At 55.9% G+C, this 19,269-nt stretch overlaps 2 protein-coding genes across 6 annotated transcripts; both read right to left on the bottom strand.

Annotated features, from left to right (window-relative positions):
- Positions 1 to 1,250: 1,250 nt before the first annotated feature.
- Positions 1,251 to 4,936, bottom strand: POLR2G (RNA polymerase II subunit G). The gene is made up of 8 exons (XM_073352156.1): positions 4,808 to 4,936; positions 4,122 to 4,231; positions 3,609 to 3,768; positions 2,637 to 2,687; positions 2,473 to 2,538; positions 2,128 to 2,199; positions 1,756 to 1,789; positions 1,251 to 1,473 (listed from the first exon to the last, which is right to left on the bottom strand). The coding sequence occupies exons 1-8, from the start codon at positions 4,817 to 4,819 to the stop codon at positions 1,460 to 1,462; spliced, it is 519 nt and encodes a 172-aa protein (XP_073208257.1). The 5' UTR covers positions 4,820 to 4,936; the 3' UTR covers positions 1,251 to 1,459.
- A 593-nt stretch (positions 4,937 to 5,529) lies between these two features.
- On the bottom strand, positions 5,530 to 18,845 carry LOC140914419 (5'-3' exonuclease PLD3). Of its 5 annotated transcripts, none has more exons than XM_073352141.2 (13): positions 18,651 to 18,845; positions 15,365 to 15,697; positions 15,016 to 15,114; positions 13,790 to 14,224; positions 12,939 to 13,129; positions 12,448 to 12,631; positions 12,234 to 12,348; positions 11,926 to 12,053; positions 11,359 to 11,559; positions 10,855 to 10,994; positions 10,198 to 10,363; positions 7,668 to 7,767; positions 5,530 to 7,399 (listed from the first exon to the last, which is right to left on the bottom strand). In XM_073352141.2, the coding sequence occupies exons 1-13, from the start codon at positions 18,789 to 18,791 to the stop codon at positions 7,206 to 7,208; spliced, it is 2,427 nt and encodes an 808-aa protein (XP_073208242.1). In that variant the 5' UTR covers positions 18,792 to 18,845; the 3' UTR covers positions 5,530 to 7,205. The 5 variants fall into 5 exon arrangements, with proteins under 5 accessions (XP_073208242.1, XP_073208243.1, XP_073208245.1 ...); XM_073352142.2 differs by having other exon boundaries at positions 15,365 to 15,781; positions 18,651 to 18,842; XM_073352144.1 differs by lacking the exon at positions 18,651 to 18,845 and adding an exon at positions 18,342 to 18,626.
- Between the last annotated feature and the right edge of the window lie 424 nt (positions 18,846 to 19,269).

Genomic DNA, 19,269 nt, shown 5'->3' with positions numbered 1-19,269 from the left:
GGCACGGCATACTTCTGCCTGGCGCCTTTATAGGGCGTCACCAAGGGGGCGGAGCTTTAGAGACGCGACAGGAGTGGCGCTTCTGGGGCACGTGCAGAGGGAGCTGCGCAACGGGAGGGAACAGAAAGGATTTAAGACTCCAACCACATGGGCGCTCCCCAGCCCCTCCCTCCCATTTAGTCCACGTGCCCCAAGCGCTCCCCCCAAACTTCTCGCTGGGCCCCTCCCCATTGATAACACCCCACTTGCCCCTGGATTCTCAGGGGTCCTGCTTGTGCACAGGCCTGGGGTAATAAAGGGCCACATGGTGGCCAGCTCCCTGGGGGGAGAGAGGAGAGGGCAGCTGGCAGTACCTGGCTGCCCAGGGTGTGGGGCAGGGTTGGGAAGACCCAGTTAGGCCCAGGGTTGCTGAATCTGTGATACACTCCTTGCTCTGGAGCTGTGCTTTGGACCATGGGGGCTCATACCCAGCACCAGGGCTGCCTTGCCCCACCATGTCTATGGTACCCAGCTCCTACCGTAGCTTGCTCCCTTCCAGGCCAGACACCATAACCAGGCATCAGAGCTCCTGCACCAGTTCCCCAGCCCAGCCCCAGCTAGGACCAGAGTGCCAGACAGCAGGGGCTGGAGAGGGGATTGCTGGATGAGTGACAAAGGTCCTGACCAGCTGTGCTCGGAAGTAGAGCTTGCCCCACCCTGTCCATCTCCCTCTGTCTTTTTCACACAGACCCCCCAGCCCTGCAGGCAAGGCCAGCAGCAAAGAGCAAGCAGAGTGGTCTTTGGGGCAGGTTGGTGTGCACAGCGTGTAGGACTCACAGGCCAGCCAAGGCCAGGGGTGCACAACCCAGGATCCCTGCACTGACTCAGGGGGAAGCCCTGCTTCCCTGCCTTATGAACACCCCAGCCCAGATCCCCTCCCCAGTGCTGCTCGGTGGTCTGCCTGTATCTGAGTGTCCACCTTGCCCTTTAGAGTATAAGCTCTGGTGGGGCAGACACATCAGGGGCACAGCCAGAATACAGACAGCAACGCTCTCTGGGAAAGGCAGACTGGCAGCTGTGCAACAGGTCCAATGGCATAGTCTGAACAGCTGCATGGTTGTGCCTCCCTTGTAACCCACATGTAAGGCTGAGGTGCCAAGTAGCTGGAGTGCTGGAGAGCAGGGCAGCCCCATTCATGCTCAGAAAAGGGAGCCATGAGCCCCACCCAAGGCAGCTGGCCCTGCTTTGCAGGGTGAGAGACAAAATGCTACTTTATTAAAACAAAGGAACTTTTATTGGAGGTGAAGGACGAAGCTCTGGTCCATCAGCCACCCCTCAACTCCCAGCTGGTGAGTGGAGGGGAGTGGATCCATACACTATAAATACAGCAGTAGATGCAGGGAGCAGGTCGGGCCTTGGTGCAGCTCAATTGCTTCCCAACTGGAGCCCAGACACGCAGTGAGAGGGATGGATTTGTATTTCAGCTCACAAGACCTGAGTGAGAAACAGAGAGAGGAGGTTGAAACCAAGAGCAACCAGAGCTCTAACCCCCAAGAGGTACAGTTGAGCCCCTTTCCCTCCCCCCAGGGGAGATGCCCACACCACTCCCAAGGGACATGTGGAGTGCTCCTATGGCAGAGACTGAGAGTGTTCACTTCTAGTGCAAGAGCGAATGCTGCAGAAACGTTCTGGAGTAAAAGATCCACCCAAGCCCAATGTGAACTCAGCCAGCCCAGTCCATCTGGTTACTCCCCCCAAGCTAAATAGAACACTCACCCAGATAATCGTCCATAAGGGAACCGATGGCAAACTGCAAACCAAACAGAGAGATTAGTGCCGCTGCAAAGAGACTGTTGAGAGTTACCCCTGCCTGCTCACCCCCAGCGTTCTAGCACCCCCTTGTGGGAGAGACTAGGAATGAATGAGCCAGCCCTCCTGCCCCACTTCTTACCGCGCCCAGACTAGGAGCGGTTGGGAGCTCCCCCACAGCCAGCCCTCATGCCCTGCTCCCTACAGCTCCCCTTGCTGGGAGAGGCTGGGGCTGTAGTAGCCAGGAGCTCCTGACCAGTTCATGGCTGAGAGTTGGGGATCTGCATGCACGCACACAACAGGCACAAAGCATATTTGAAGGAAGCACCAAAGACTCACAATGTCATTCTTATCCACTCTGGTCCCCACGATTTTCAACCGAATCTCATCATCCTGCTGGATCACGATGTCCTAGAGACATGCAGCACTAGAGTGAGACCCATTTACCAGCTTCCTGCCCTTCTCAGACAGACAGAGGCAGAAAAGGCTAAACACAGAGTTGCACTTAACTCCAGTAAATAAAGTATGTCTGATATGGGAGAAGCAAAATTCTCCCCCACCATCCACAAGCCTGCTCCAGGGGTCTCCCTTGCCCCCAGCTGGGTCTCCCTCCCTCTCCACACACCTCCACCACCCCCATTACATCCCAAGCTACCCGCAAAGCACTATCCACCTAGGACTCACCTCGTCCACTGTCTTGTAGCAGGGAGGGTTGGAGTTTGGGTCAAACTCCATCTCGGAGGGAATGGACTGAGAAGAGAACAGGAGTCAGTGAGGGAGGAGCTCCCCAAATATTACCCAACCCCTAACCTGTTCCCCAAGCTCCCCCTCCCCAGCACCCTGCTTACATGTCGAGATATGAAGCAGGACATGGGCCCGATCTCGGTGAAGAGCCCAACCTGTAGGAAGTGGAAGCAGTGATTCCATTAACACAGACATGGGAGTTATCCCGGTCTCCCACCAATAGCCACACCCACCTCCAGCCCCAAGACACCCACTGCTCACACCCCAGCATTCAGACACCACAGTCAGAGGCAGAACAGCCCTTGCACATCCCTTCCTGATCGGCTCTGGGGCTCCTAGATCTTTAGCACAGGGGACCCACCCCCTGGCTTAGCTCCACAAATCCCCCTGTCCATCCCTTTCCTTCATGGGCCTTTAGGAGAACAGGATTGTTTGCATTGGCCACAACACTTGTATTTTAGCATTATGACAATGATGATAATCTAATCTCATGCATCAGATCTTCAGCCAGTCACCTGCAGGAGTCAGGAAGGAACATTGTCCTCCCAATGCACAATCTGGGTTGGACTGGGTTGGGGGTGGGCCCCCTGTACCTTTCTGTGAAGCATCAGAGATCAGCCACTGCTGAAGACGGGTCACAGGGCATAACGGGCCAGTGCTTTGAGGTGGTCCAGAGAATCCTCTTTCTAAATGCCTGGCTGGGGCACCATGCTCATATCACCAGACTGGGGGCCAGGAAGGAATTTCCTCCAGCCAGTCAGATTGGCATGGACCTTCAGAGCTGTTTGCCTTCCCTTGCAGCATGGTGTGTGGGTCGCTTGCTAGGATCATCTGGGCATATCTTGCCAAATCGATTCCCTGCCACTGCAGGGCCTTCCGGCATTGGTGGCTGCTCAGGCTCTCCTGTTCTCTCCCTGGGGCTCGCAATAATTTAGTCACTGAAGGACTCAAGTGAGTGGATTCAATGCAGGGGTATCCAGGTGAAATTCTCTGGCCTGTGTTATACGGGAGGGCAGAGGAGATGATGTAATGGTCCCTTCTGAGTTTACACTCCCCAAACCACAGCACTGTGTTACCTTGTTGACCTGCGTCACCACGGCATCCACCACCTCCCCCTTGAAGGGCCGGAAAACAATGGCCTTGTACTTGACGGGGTAGAGCACGAAGCCACGGCCTGGCTGGATGACACCTGCCCCAATGTTGTCAATGGTGGTGACTGCAATGACAAAGCCGTATCTGTGGGAGAGTGGGAACCAGCTGTTAGAGAGTGCCAAGGTAGAAGGAACGGGCCAGAGAAGGAGCAGAACTCCAGGGTCCTGTTACAGAGGGGGCTTCCCACACTCACCCCCAGGGGCTAGTCTTAGGGTCCCTCCAAAACAGCAACCCCCCTCCTTTTCCAACTCCCACTTCTTCCTTCCATGCATCTGCACCTGCCCTGCATCTCCCACCCCTTCCCTCCATTCCCACCACCGCACTGCTTCCCACTACCTCAACCCACATTCCCATCACCCCCAGCCTCGTTACCTCCATCCCTGTCCCCCTCCAACCAAACAATGGCCTATTCTCCATACTCTCTTGCCCCTACTCACTTGCCCGTGCAGGTCCCCTCCACCTCCGTGAACAGCTTCTGCTTGACAGTGTTGAGGAGATTGGGCCCGAAGTAGCGGGGATGCAGCAGGATCTCATGCTCCAGGGAGATCTATGGAAGCAGGAAGAGGGTGAGGGTGCAAAGGAGAGACCTGCAACCGAGAGGGGCAGGGATGCAACCATCAGCCAGATCCTCCCTCCCCCACCTCACGGCAGACTGAACAGTGCACGATGGGGCAGGGCCTTAGTGCCCCCTCAGTCAGAGGGAACAGTGGCTAGCTGAGACCCCTGGATTTGGGGGGAGGTTCCCCGAGGCACAGGGAATGGTGCATGCTGGGGCTCTGGATGGGTGAGGGGAGAATGCTTCCTGGGGTCGCAGGAGAAGGCAGCTAACACACCTAGGGAGGTGCTTCTGGGAGGGGGGGGGTCGAGGAGCAACTGATTCCTGGAGAGAGAGCTGGGGGAACAACTGACCACCAGGTGGGGAGGCTGACCTACAGGGGGAGGGTTATCCAGGCCTTGGCAGGGGAAGCAACTAACGGGGGGGGGTGCGGCTGACCCTGGGGCGAGGAGGGGAGAGGGTTGTCCAGACCCCAGCGGGAGGTAGCTGACTCCCGGGGTGGGGGGAAGCTTGTCGAGGCCCCGGCAAGGGGGGGCCGCTGACCCCGGCGGGGGCCCCGTCACTCACGTGATAAAACATCTTCCAAGCGGGCCAGGAGTGAGGACCGGCAGGAACCCGCCACAACCCCCTCCCCGAGCGCCTTCCGCACTGCTCCACGGGAGCCCCGCCCCGCAACGAAACAGAACCCGCTCGCGTTCTGCGCGCATGCGCTCCTTGCAGTCGCAGCGGCGGCTATAGTATCATGGCAGCCGCAGAGCGAGCGGCTGCCGCGTTGGCCAGAGGACGCCAGGGGGAGCTCGGGGTCTGGCAGGTGAGAGGGTAGGAGGGACACCGTGATTGACATCGCGAAAGGCGGGGCGCACAGTGATTGACAGGAAGCGAATTATACCAAATCCCCTTTATTGGGCAGTCACGTACAAAAATAAACTCTGGAAAGCGACATACCCGCCTCACGTGCCTGAGGCCTTGTCTACACTGGCAATTTACAGCACAGCAACTTTCTCGCTCACGGGTGTGAAAAAACTCCCCCCTGAGCCCAGCAACTTTCAGCGCTGTAAAGCACCAGGTAGCTCTGCCCCTTGTGGAGGTGGGGTTTTTTAAGAGCTCTCTCCCAAGGCTGTGCCACAACCACACAGTTCTTTAGCGTTGCCAGTGTACACTAGCCCTGAGTCAGCAGCTCCTGCCTACCCCCAGCACCACCCAGGCCCTCCCCCCAAGCCTGCTGTGGGAGCCCTGTAATTCCTCCCCCAAATCCCAGTCTGAGACCCCCACCCCCAAAATCTGTTTCTAACCAGGACTGCCCCACAAGACCTCACCCCCCTGAATCCCCACTCACAGGGAGCCACCCCCTTCAACTCCCTGAAATTCACCCACCAAGGGGGCCATGATACCCCTGCAACAAATTCCTGATCCTGGCTCCTGGGAGTCAAGTTCAGAGGGCTGCCCCTCACAGTATGTCACAGTTTTCTGTTGCCCTCCCCTCCCCCAGCACACCCCACTCTATACAGAACCCCCACCACCACTTCCCATTCCCAGTTCACACATAGCATCTTGGTTTGAGAGCACCCAGTGCTCAGATCCACACATGCATGTATGGACCCTGCCTCACATTAAAACACACACGCTCAGTCCCCTAAGCCACTTCTCTAAACTAGTGCAATATCCTCTATGGTAAGCAACACGATAAATGGATCAGCAGCCCTGGAAAGGGTGGGGGGAGACCCTCTCTGAGCCCTACCCCATGCCATGGGAGACTGACTCTGAGCCATAATTCCCCTGCTCCAGAGGAGACCATCTCTGTGCCCTATCAGCTCACAAAGAGATGTGAGAGCTTTGGAGGTCGACAGCCCTTGGCACTCTGAGACCAAGACCCTGTCGTCAAGGGACAGATTAAACTCAAACATTTTGCATTTAAGTGCCTTTAGGTGGCTGTGGCTCTTTGTTCCTCTAGCCCCTATGGCCACAGCTGTGGCACCCAGCTCTCAGTGCTAGCTGTATCTCTCTCCACACACCAAACTGTATTCCCCAAATCTAGAAATATCTGCATTAGTTCAACTACTAAAATGGCATCACAACTGGCAGGGCCACAGGACAAAGGCCCAGGCGCCTGCAACACAGCAAGCCACATTTAGCCATGGGGCGCTGCTGCAACCGGCCTCTCCATTCAGCCGTGGGGCAGCACTACTTTGCACTAGCCGGCAGCGTATGAACTACTTTTGTTCCTATTTCTTCCTGCCACTTCCCCAAGACCAATTTTCCTCCCCAGCCTTGAATGCAGGAGGCCAGGTTTCAATCCAGCACCTGTGAGTGGGACCTACCTAAAAAAAAAAATACTGGTCATGAAACTGGAGAATTTCAGTTCCCAAATAAAATTTAAGGCTAGCTCCTCTCCCCGTGAAGGTGCCCATCCCTTCTGGGAGAGGGTTTTAGACCCTGAGACCATAGGCACGGATTTATTTTTCCTGCTGCTTGCTCCTCCCCTGCTCCACCCCTGCCCCTGAGACCCTCTTCCCTGCTGCTTGCTCCTCTTTACCCTCCCCGGAGCACCTCCTGTTAGTTGCTGAACAGCTGTTCAGTGGCCAGCCACAGGCCTCACCCAATAGCTGTGGCTGGTGGGTGCTGAGCACCCCCTATTTTTTTTTTCTGTGGGTGCTTGAGCCCCAGAGCACCCACCAAGTTCATGCTTATGCTTGAGATTTAGCTAACGTCAGGGCCCCACACCCCCAGCTTCAGAGTGTAACCAGAAGGTAAGCACCAAGGCACTAGTGCCGACAGCCACGTGTTGGCATCCATGGCCCCCTTGGGTGTTTCATTGCTGCTGCCTGCACTGGTCCTTCTTTGGCTAGTGGGATCCCTCCCGGAGCAGGGGGAAACAGAAGCAGTCTGGTGCAAGCTGCCACAGCGCTGGATTTCCAAGGGAGGCTGCAAATATACATCCAGCTGAGGAGAGGTCCTGGGCCTGCCCTCAGTTCTTGGCGGCACAGCTGGGCTTGGGGCTGAGTGGCTGTGAGTAGGAAGAGCTCCAGTCCCGATGGAACACAGCCTCCAGCTGCTCCCGCAGGGTTAGCTGGGTAACCCCGGGGGCAGCCTCACTCTGGTTGATGATCAGCCCCACCCCTGCAGTGTTGGTGAAGTAATCCTCTGACCAGTTTGAGGTGCCTGTAAAGAGAGGCGCAAATGTCAAGCCTGCAGGGAATCAACACTGACACATTCAGGGGCCCCACCCTGCCCCGCTCTAACCCATTGAACCTCATTCCCCTCCCAGTTGTGGGGAAGAACCCCTTGAGTCCTGGCTCCCAACCTTCCCACCCATCACTGGACTTTGAGATGCTGTAACTGTTCCCAGTGATGGCTTCCTTGGACTCCTTAGCCCATGATTCCAGGCCCCTGGGCTGATCCCCCACCCCATGGCTGGGGAGGCACACACCAATGTAGGCCAGGCGGTCGGTCACCATGTACTTGTTGTGGTTGACACGGGAGAAGGGAATGAGTTTCTGCTCAACCAATGCAGGGACAACGAAGAGTTTCTGAAAGAGACAAAACACAAAGTCACCTTTGAGCCTACAGGCCCAGCATGTCCTGGTATAACCTACAAAGGATGTTTTAGGTTAATAAATAAGTATAAGTTAAGCTAACTTAGGCCCAAAACCTAAGTGTAGAGGAGTATGAGAAACGGACGTTGCTAGTGTGAGATAGTAAGAGTTAGCAAGGACACAACTCTGGTCTATGTTACTGTTATGTTGTGCTTATAACTGGTTTGAGCAAGGTTTGTAATAAATGTTTTCAAGAATTGTAAATATTTTATTAAAATGCTATCTATATTGATAGTATGGGAAGGCCGTTGGTGCAGATCTTAATTTAAATAATGTGTAATGTAAAGAGCCAATAAGGAGGTGGTGGAAATATAATTATGGTAATGAGCAGTTTAAAGTTAATTAATATTACAGTATGTAAGGGGACTGTTGTCCCTTTACTAAAACTCAGTGGGGTTTTTTTGGTTGGCTAGTTCCCAGTACCAAAAGGAAGGGGAAGGGTCGATGGGAAATCAGAACCCTGAAAGTCCCCAGGAACAATGAGGAGAGGCTAATGCTCCAGGTCAGCCTGATTGACAGGGCGGGTAGGCTAATGAGGGCGTCAAGAGGCGGGAGAGGGTCCCATCCTCCGTGTGAGCTGGAATTGTCTGGGTCAGACAGAGTGGCGAGCTAAGGAGAGAGCAGGGGTCAGAGGTGAGCTGGGGAGCACCCAGAGCCGTGCCAGCCAGAGAAGCGGCCCAGTGCTAGGAGCAGAGCCACAGAAGCAGCCCACAGAGCAGACCTGTGCTGAGAGGAGAGCTGCAGCAACCAGAGCCAGAGAGGCCAGAAAAAGCATCCCAGGGGGCTGGAGCCAGAGCAGCATCAGTGCTGAGGCAGTGTGGAGCTGGGGCTGGAACAGTCCGGAGCTGGGTGCGGTGAGCAGCTGGGGAGAGTGAGGAAGACCTTGGGCAGAGGGCCCAGCGCAGGGAGTGGGATTGTAACCCCAATGGGGGGGCTGACACTGTGAAGGGTCTGCCACCTGAAGCCTGAAGGTGTGTGGCCACCGCCAGAGCAAGTGTCCGACCCGCAGCATCCCTGCAGCACAGCCAGGACCTGAGGAAGAGGCCTGGGACTTGTGAGGAACAGACTGAACTTCCCTTACATTCCAGAGACACTGGTTGTGATGTTCCTGTGCCACAGGGGTGATGTGTTTTCCTTTAACTTTTCCCATTTTTTCCTTATTTTTTTTAATATTGATTGCTGTTTAATAAATTGTATTTGCTTTGAATTGTATGTAATGATCAGTGGGTCAGGGAAGTGTCCAGTGCAGAGAGACCACCCCAGAGTGGCTGAGCACCCTAGCCCCTGCCCTACGTGATCACAAGGTTGGGGGTTGATCCCCACAGGAATCCTGAGCCCAGTCTTCTTGGGGTTATGAGGACTCTGCCATACAGGAGAGTGGAAGCGGAGGCCTTGAGGTCAGGCAGACCTCTGGGTAAAGCAAGTGGGAGCGAGGACTCAGATCCTTTCACTAGTCCATTTCAGCAGGGTAGTGTATAAGCCAGGAAAGTTCCCCACAATAGTGGGCCTACTCCCCCGCTTACATACCATAGATTACAAAAGGAGTAGTTTTGCTAAATTGCTTGAGAGCTCCAATTAATGTCAAAAGGGTACCATTAGGTTCCAGGATTATAAGGCTGTACTTCGCTCTGATGTCAGTGGACTGATCACCCACTGATACACTATTTCATCTCTAAGTGTAAGTAAGGTCAGGGCTACACTTAAAATGCTGCACCAATGCAGCTGCACCGTTATAGTGTTTCAGTGACGACGCTACTATGCTGATGGGACAGCTTCTCCCATCGGCATAGTTAATCCACCTCCGTGAGCGGCAGCAGCTATGTTGATGGGAGAAATCCTCCCGTTGACATCACACTGTCTACACAGGGATTAGGTCAGTATAACTGCATCGCTCAGGGGTTTAGATTTTTCATACCACTGAGCAATGTAATTATTCCAATGTAAGTTTATAATGTAGACCTGGCCTAAGATTGTAGTATTGTGTAAGTGATAACCACATGCCTGTTTGCTTATCTAAGGATTTTTCTTTTTAATAAAGTTTGGTTGTAGCATTCAAAGTTTCACCTAGTGGTCCTCTACTAAATACATTTTCTGTAACTGACTAGAGGCTCAAAACTAAGATGGGTTTTATTGCACTTTAGCTTTACCAACTTAATATTAATTGAAAACTTTTCAACACAAAGGTTGCAGAAGATTACACAGGTAATATCTGACCTCTGGCCAATGCAGGGCACTGACAGAGAGGGAGCTTCCTACCAGCTGGCCCCTGGGCTGAGTCATGGAGCAGAAAGGTCCCCTCAGGTCCCAGCCAGCCCCAGCCCTGGGCACTTCAGGTTCCTATTCCTGCACCACTCCAGGACTCACCACTTCGATCGGGCAGCCCAGGGGTTCCTGGCTGAGGACACTGAGCGACTCCAGGAACAGGAACATGGACTGGTCCGAGTGCTGCCAGCAGCTGATGAGCAACCTCACCTTCACGTGCCTGTTGCAGGCTGCAGCACGCAGTGCATCATCAATGACCGGCCAGAACCTGGAGGGCAGCCCGAGAAGACCAGGTCAGGGGACAGGACACCTCACATCCAACAGCCCCCCACCCATAGCTCCCCAAATGCCCCGACCCTGGGCCACAGCCTCACAACTGCTCAGCCCCCAGGCCCCAGTCCTCAGGCCACGGTCCCCCAACTGCCCACCCTCTGGGTCAGAGCCCCTCAACTGCCCTCCCCTCTTCCCAATGAGCCCAGTCCCTAGGTCATAGCCCAGCCCTTAGGGCCCAGCCCCCCAGTAACAGCTCCCCACCTTGCCCTCCCCCTAGCCATTTATCTGACGTTCACTAGTGCCAGCCTGTGTCTGACTCTCCGTCTCTCCTCCCCACCCTCGCTGTCTGCAGAGCTCAGGTTGTCCCTGCCACCAGCCTCATGGGGGAGGATAGCATGGGACTCCCAGATGTGTCTAGAAGGGACAGCGTGAGGGGAGCTGGCTGCCTGAACCCCACCTCCAGCCTGCACATCCTCTGGCCCCCACCTCTTGGGCTGGCAGAAGGTGCACTGGGGCACATAGTCCATCACCGAGATGTAGACAAAGGCCTGGGCATCCTGAATGGTGCTGACAATGGCTGTGAGGTCTGGAGTACGGCCCATGGAGCAGAGGGCAGGAGGGGAGCTCTGCAATCCAAACAAACACAGATACAGAGACAGGTAGGACGTGTCACAGCACAGAATCCAGGAGCAAATGACGGGGCCTTCTGGGGGCCAGAATCCCACAGGGTCAGTATGTGTCACAGCACAGACTCTGTGGAGCGAGTAACAGGGCCTCCTGGGACAGGGAGAGGCCTCTGGCAGGGAGTCCTAGGTGGCTGCTCCCCATGCACTGGAGAGCCATCCAGTCCCCGTGCAACCCTCAGCAGTGCCAGCAGGCAGTGGCTGAGCAGTGGGCCCCAGGATGGCAGAGGAGGTATCGGGACACACAGAGTCCAGGAAGCAGCTACGATGATCTGCCCGTCCCAACAGAGCCTACATGGACACTTACAGAGAGGTACAGTTCTGCACTGCTGCCATTGAGCTGCAGCTTCAGGGGGCGGCTGCGGCTGGACTGCGCGGAGACGTAAGCCGGCCACACCGTCGGGAGTGAGGCCCCCTGCCCTCCGAGTGCACGGTACATGGCGAAGATCCGGTGCAGGTCACCAGCCACACAGCTGCAGTTGTAGAGCACAGCACCCAGCTCCTTCACCTGCAAGGCAGGGGTGTTTGGGAACAGCCACACAGCAAACGTGACCTTGCCCCAGCTCCAACAGGAGCCCCAGGCTGAACTCTAAACCCCAGGAGAGTGAATGCAGCCCCAGTGGGCAACCAGCCTCACTGCCCAACTCCAACATGAGTCCCAGCTCCAGTCCTAACCCTGCCTCACAGGGACCCAGGACAGTGAACCCCAGTCCCTGTGAGCACTCAGTCCCCCTCGCAGTACCTGTGTCAGTGAGCAACAGTCCCTGTGAGCAAACCTCCCCCCTGCCCACCTCCCCTCTTCCCACACCCTCCCCCGAGTGCCAGTCCCTGTGAGTACATGTCCCCTCTGTCTGCCCTTTACCCGCTGTGGTACCTGTGTCAGCGAGCGCCAGTCCATGTTGGCACTGCCAATGTAGACATGCTTGCCATCCACCACCCAGAACTTGGTGTGCATAATCCCTCCAGTCAGGTGCTCCAAATCCACATACTTTACGTCTGCACCTGCAGGGAGCACCAGCAGAACAGTGGCCATCACACAGAGACATCCTTTCCCGCTTCTCTCAGCCTGGCTACCCCAGCTCAGCTGCGTAGGGTCTTGTCTGCCCCTTTCCTAGAGCTGACACTTCCCCTCATGCCCCTATCCCCATGCAGGCTCAGGGGCTGTCCCAACCCCTATATTACCTTTGCTGGCCAACTCTTCGGTTTCCCAGTCAGACTTCTGGGGGCTGTTCACAGCAATGTTCAGCTTCACCCCCCGAGAGGGAAGGTCCCGCAGCTTCTCCAACACCTGCCTGCCCTGCAGGGAGTAGCATGAGTGTTATGGCTTAGCAACCCCTTCCCTCTCACCCCAGAACAGGAGCAGACAAGGGCTCCTTCTGCCTGCACCGAGCCCCACCTGCCAGGATGAGGGTTCTTCCTCCTGCATGTCTGAGTCCCGGAGAGTGAAGTAGAAAGCTGCGATGTCCACAGAGTGGTTGGCTGCATCCAACAGGTCCATCCAGGCCTGGAAAATGGGGAGGTGGCGGGGGCTGGAGCGGCTGTAATCCAGGCCCACAGGGATGCTTTCCACCAACACCAAACTGCAGCAGCCACAGAGAGAGAGGAGAGATGGGCAGGGTTAGGAGACAGACACCTGAACGGGGTAGCGAGGGCATCAGTACTTGCCAGGACAAGCAGAGACCAGAGCAAAATCCAGCTCCCTTCTACTCCAAGCATCTGCTTAGTCCGAGGGCAAGCAGAGCCATCTGCCACTGCCTGCAGTCTGTGCTGTCACTATGTGCTACAGCCCACCACCTCCATGTGACACCTGCAGATCTGTGCAGTCACTACGCCCCTGCTAATGACCACCACCTCCGTGTGACATCCTGCCCCTGCAGGATCCCTTACCTGCACTGTGGGCTGCACTCCTCCTCTGGCTCTTTCCACAGGCTGGCGACATGGCTCCAGCCCAGCTGCCACTGCCCCATCAATCCCAGGACAGAAACAGGGCTGCTGTGCTCCCACAGGAGCCAACCAGAGAAGCCCAAGATGAGCAGGAAGGGAAGAAGGATGCAGCAGGTGGAGGAGAAAAGGAAATGCTAACAAGAAAGAGAATAGCGCTTAGTGGGGAGCCCTGCCTGGGGCAGGAACCAACATAACAAAGGGACAACTCTCCAGGAGCCCCATGGCAACCAGCCTCACCGCCCAATGCCCAACTCCAACATGAGTCCCAGCTCCAGTCCTAACCTGCCCACAGGGACCCAGGACAGTGAACCCCAGTCCCTGTGAGCACTCAGTCCATGGACAAGGACCCATATCTGTGTCCACCCAACCCTTTCAGGGACAGGACAGGGGCTGGTTGGACCAGGTCTGCTTTCTTCCAAGTAGCAGTGTTCAGAACCCAATGCTGCAGGGAAAGGTTGCTGAGCACAGTGCTCTCCATGGCAGGGAATGCTCCATCCAGCAGCGGTTGAGCCAATGATGCCCTCTCGGAGGCCGAGACTGCCCCCCAGCCAGTGTGAGAAGGCAACTGAGTACTTACTTCCCTGACTGTGGCATTAGGGTATGGCTCTGAGGGGAACTGCCATGGCTGTCAGGAAATGGGTCAGCTGTTTAAAGGGAGACTCTGCTAGGCACCCAGTGCAAAGAGGCACAGGGACAAGGAAGGGAGCCTGGTGCTACAACTGGACATGGAGCAGGGAGCTCAGCAAATGGAGTGCCCAGATACTCCAGTGCAGAGATGTGAATCTCTCCCTTACCTTGCTCGGGTTCCCTGTGCTCTTGGGTCTGGGGGCTGGTGGTCTGAGTGCTGCAGTTTCTGTCCACATCGCCAAGCCTGGTGTTCCATGGGCAACGCGCCGCACCCTGGGAGTATCTGTCTCTGTCAGGCGCGACATCCCAGGTGCCACACTCCGCAGTCTGGGAGCTGCACTCTGCCTACTGGGGGTGATGATCTGTGCCCCGTCCTGCAACCTGGGCGCCCCACCCTGTAGCCTAGGGAGACTGCTGGATGCCCCGCCTTGCAGCCAGAGGGCTGTGCCCTGCAGCCTGGGGGTGTTGCTGGCCGCTTTGCCCTGCAGCCTGGGGGCCGTGATCTCCATGACAGTGGCTGTCTCTGAGTCGGGCAGTGCAGTCTCCAGCACCTGCAGTTGGGCTCTCTCATCTCTGAACTCTTGCCAGTCCAGGTTCAGCTTCTGCAGTGGGAGACAGCCAATCCAAAGGGTGGTCCTTAGTCTGGCTGAGAGAGAGGAAGCCCCCGGTCCCCCAAGCATTGTCTCTCTGGTACAAGGATAAGAATGGCCTAAAACAGCACTGAGCAATAGAGGGGTACAAGCTGGGGGAGTGGGAGCTGCAGAGCCTGAGACCTGGGATCAGCCACTACCTGTGCCTAATGTGAGGGTCTGCTAGCCAGCCACAGTGAGGCTGCTCCACGTCCCACCTAGAGTGAGCTGGGTGGCATCAGCAAGAGCCACAACCCAAGATCCCTATTACACATTGGAGGGCCAGACTGTCCCTGGGGCTACAGGCCTCGGGGGCGCAGGGAATGGGATACGGGGCTTTCACTGATAAAGCGCCCCAGCTCTGATCCAGCCCCAGCATGGAGGGACTGGCTGGCTCAGTCAGGTTGGGCGTGGGAGAAGTGGCCTTTTGCTGCTAGGGACATCAGCTCCGATCCAGCCTTAGCATCAGGGAGGACTGGTTGGCTCAGGAGGCTGAGGAATGGGACATGGGGCCTTTTCTCTCTAGGGGGAGCTAGCTCCAATCCAGCCCCAGATCAGTAGTGACTGAAACCCATTCTAATCTGATAGCTGTTTGCTGACCCCAGCCCGTCAGGAAGATGTCCCCAGCACAACTGTTCCTGACTGGTCTCACTGTGGGCAGCCTCAGCAGAAGGGACTGTGGAGACAGAACACCCCTCTCACCTCTAGGGGGAAAACCAAGATGGCTGAGGCATAGGGGCTAGAGAAGGGAGGGACCACATTACCTCTTTCTCCCCTGAGCTCTCACGTTGGGTGGGGAAAAGCTCCTCTTTTTCTTCATCCTCCTCTGAGATCTGCAGCCTCTTCAGCCTCACATAGGGTGACTGGAAGGGAAACAGAAATAGCCAGATATCAGCTCTGCCAGAGGCTGCACGGTTCCTGAGAGATGCTGCATGGGACTAATGGAGACAGCGGCCCATCTGTGTAGGTCTGCACAGCACCAAACCTCCTATCCCTGTGGAGCACTGGGAGGGGCTAACCCACCAGTAACCGCTAGGGGTGAGAGAGAATGGGGGAGCGGATCACTCCAGACCCAGACATGCAAACCAGCACAGACAAGACAGAATGACTCACCAAGTGGGCATCTTGGTCCAGTGCTGCCCATCTATTGCTCCTGGAAGGCTCCAGCCTCGCTACTGGCTTCCGGGAGAGGCCTCTCTTCATCACGGTCCTAGTGGGTTCATCCTTGAGCTGGGGCAGTGGAGGCTCCCTGGTTAATATTGGCAAGGGCTCCATGGCTGGCCCAGTTGAGGGCTCCATGGCTGGCATGGAGGTAGGGTCACTGGCTGGAGTGGGCGATGGATCCCGGGCCGGAGTGAGATGCAGTTTGTGGGCCTTGATGCTGGCCCGGGGCTGCAGGACGAGAGGAAAGCTCCCTCCCTCAGCACTAGGAACCTCTCTTAGGACCTGTAGAGGAGTGTGGGGCTCTGGTTAATATTCCTCTCCCAGGTAGAATAGGAGCTGGACACTGATGGTGGGAGCTGCCCACATCTGCAGGCTCAATTTCATCAGAGATTACAAATTAACAAGGGATTGTAATGTACAGTGCTGTTAATCCTCATTACATTTGGCACTTTACCTAAAGCCTCAGCTCCTGTAAGAATTAAAAGAGTAAGTTTCTAGCCCTCGTGATTACAGAGAAAAGCCTGAAAACCTAACCCAGTTATGCTCCTAACGGTCCCTAGATGTGACCTGGGCATGACCCTAAGGGCTCAAATGAAAAGGAACATACATTTATTCTTGTTTTTAAGTTTTATTGTTTCTTGGGGCTGGTCAGAGGTGAACTGGTCCTTTAAGGGGGAGGAGGGGCTCAGCCTCACCTGTGTTAAATTTAGTCCACTTCCTCAGGTGAAGGGACAGAGACCAGGGGACCATGATGATGGCATGTAACTAGAAACCAGGCCTGCTGGGGAACATAAGGGGCAGCCACAGCGTGGTTGGGGAGGGCATATGTATTTGTTGAGGAATAAGTCTAAGTTGCAGGGAATAGAAGCCTATTAAGAGGGCTGAAGCACTATAAGCAAGCGGAAGCCCTGATAAACTGAAAGACGTCGGGGGGAGGTTTTATAGTACTGAACCACCCCCAGAAGAAGAGCAATACTGTGAAAACACCAGCTGTGGTGCGTGGTTTGCTGTGAGATGGAAGAAAAACTGAGACAGTGGGAGGGCTTGAAGCCAGACTGTGTAACCCTGCTACCTGGCCTGCCTCTTGATTGGCTCGTGTTTTTGGGGTTGGCAATACTGGATTTAGAACAGCAAGACCCTGTGCCTCAGGGTAACAAACCATCAGGAAGGAGAGGACAAACCTCTCTCCAGTATAGTTCCCTAATGGTGCTGGGTGAGAGACTTCCCCCAAGGTAACTCCAAATCCCAGGTAAGAAATTGCCCCTTGGCTGAAAGCTTGTTCTTGGCACAGAGGGGTGTTTTCTTTGTAAGATGAACTTTGGTCACTTTGCCTTTTAAGATTAAAAGAAAAAAAAAAACCTTCAGTCCTAGCCCACCTGCGGTGGCTCTGCAGGCAACGGAAGAGCTGGTGGGTTTGTGACACCACAAGGGATAAGGAAGTGAAACCCAACTCTGAGCAGGGAGAAGGTTTTTATTCAGGCTGTTTAAAACCCTCGGTGGATTGCTGACACTTCTTTCACCCTAACACTATGGAGAGGGGAGCTCTAAGGCATAGGGAGGCAGCATGTTTTAGTGGATAGGTCACTGGATTTGGGTCTAGTCCTGGGTCTGCCAAAAACATGATCTTGGGTAAATCTCTGTTTCCCCTCCCAGCCTTTGTCAAGTTACAGTGTGAGCTTTCCAGGGCAGGGAGTGGCTCTTGCTGTGTGTTTATAAAGCACCTATCTCTGCAGAGTCTTGATCTTGGCTGGAGTCTAGGCAATACAGTGTCACAGATTTTAGAGCCACAAGGGACCATTCTGACCTCCTGCATAGCACAGACCTGAGACCCTTGTACAGTAGTTTCTGCCTCAAGTCCAGAACTAGCACTGGCTGGAGATTTTTTGACAAAACACTTCAGCCAAACAATGTCAGAACGCCAACTGTTCCTGAAAAGGTATTGGGTTTAATGAATTTCCTGCTTTGGAGGAAAAGAAATGTCAAGGAGGAAAAACAAATTGGGAAGTTGCTGAACTATCCCCCTCTCAAAACAAAGTTCTGGTTTTTGTTTTGAAATTAACTTCATTTACAATGAAAAAAGGTGGAGGAAGAAAAGTCACGGTTCTCAGAAGGAAATAGTTTGATTAACGCAAAGCAAAAAAATTCACATGACTTTGGCCTGATGCAGGAGGGTTTTTTACTCTTCAAAACTGAAAATTCTCTAGATCATTTCCCACTCAACTGTACCCCATAATGGCTGGTTGAGCAAAAGCAGAACTCCTAGAAAAATCATCCAGTCATAAGGAAAAGGCTGCAGGTGATGAGCGATCCACCATGAGGCTGTGTAAATTGTTCTAATGGCTAATTACACCAACTGTTAAAAGTGCCTTTCTTCTAGTCCAAGTATTCAACTCCCAATTATTGGATTGCATTCTGCCTTTGACAGCTAGATTCAAGAGCCCTCTGGGGTTAGAAAACTCCCCCCCCCATGCACGCAGTTAGATTGTCATCAACTCACCAGAGTTTTCTCTTGGATTAAAAAAATAAAGCGCCTAGGAGCATGAAACTCAGGCCTGGGCTACACCTAAAACTTGGCTTGATCTAGCTGCCTGCCTCCGGGTTGTGAAAAAGTCACACCCTGGAGACAGTTAAACTAACCTAAACCTTGGGAGTGACGCCCCTAGGCTGCTGGAAGGGGGATTTGCTACAGCGACAGACCCAGCCATTCGGTGGGAGCCCACGCAGCGCTGCAGCAAGCGGGGAGGTCACCGCCGGGAAGCGGCATGTCCCGGGGCCGCCGGGCTGTAGGGCAGGCACAGCCGAGAGCAGCGCAGCTTTTCCACAGCTTGAATCTTTCCGGTCCGGGCCCCTCTCCCGGGTCTGCACTCGCCCAGGGCAGGGGGGCCCTGGCGCTATGACAAACCCGCGGACCGCGCGCCTCACCCACCGAGCGGCAGCGGCCGGGGGCGGGGGAGCGGAGACCGGGCTCTCGTTGCCCCGCAGGTGACAGGCCGAGCTCCGAGTGCCAGGTTGCTCCAGAGGCCTCAGCCGGGCGCCCCGGGGGGCCGTGGTGCTAGCTGGGTCGGGGGCCTCCCCGCAGGCCCTGCAACCCGCTGAGGGCCTGGGGCAAAACAGCCTGGGGCCGGGCCAGGGCGGCAACGGCCGCGCTCGGAGCCGGGGCCGCCCTGCCGGACCCGCGGGGCTCCCCGATCCCCGCCCCCTCGAAGCCCCCGGCCGAGGCGCCCCCTGCTCTCACCGGCTCCTCCGCGCTACCGTGCGCCAGGCGCATAGAGCGCCTCACGGGAGTCCCCGCGCGCAGCGACCCCCGTCTCCTCATGCCGGGCGGGCAAGTGGCGGGGACGGAAGGGGCGGGCCCGGCTCCCGCGCCCGTTGACATTCAAACCCCGGGGGCTGGTTTGAAATGACAGCTGGCAACGCGCCGGCCTGCGCCCGCGGCGCGGCTCCCCCTGGCGGCCCAATCCCCGCCCTCCCGGGACAGGCGCCACCCCCGCCCGCAGGGGAAACGACCCCCACCCGAGCCGCAGGGAGCCCAGCCACAACAGGAGGCGCCCATCAGCCGCTGCAGCCCCCGGGAGCGGAGCAGGGACCCCTAAGGAGGGGCCGGGACACACCGTCGGGTATCGGCTGCCTGGTGCCCCAGGGGACTTTCAGGGGCAGCCCGAGGGGGCAGCAGACTCCGCCGCACCGGGGGGAGCAGCGCATGGCGGGGAGGGGGACACGGCTGAGGGAGCGCAAGGACCACTTGAAAAAACAGACTATTCCTGCGCTGCCCCGCAACCTCAAGGGAATATATATTGATAGCTCAGTGGTTTGAGCATTGGCCTGCTAAACCCAGGGCTGTGAGTTCAATCCTT

This window comes from Lepidochelys kempii, chromosome 7 (assembly GCF_965140285.1).
Source record: "Lepidochelys kempii isolate rLepKem1 chromosome 7, rLepKem1.hap1, whole genome shotgun sequence".
Taxonomy (NCBI): Eukaryota; Metazoa; Chordata; order Testudines; family Cheloniidae; genus Lepidochelys; species Lepidochelys kempii.
Note: the sequence above shows the minus strand (reverse complement) of the source record. Positions and strands in the feature narration are given on the sequence as shown.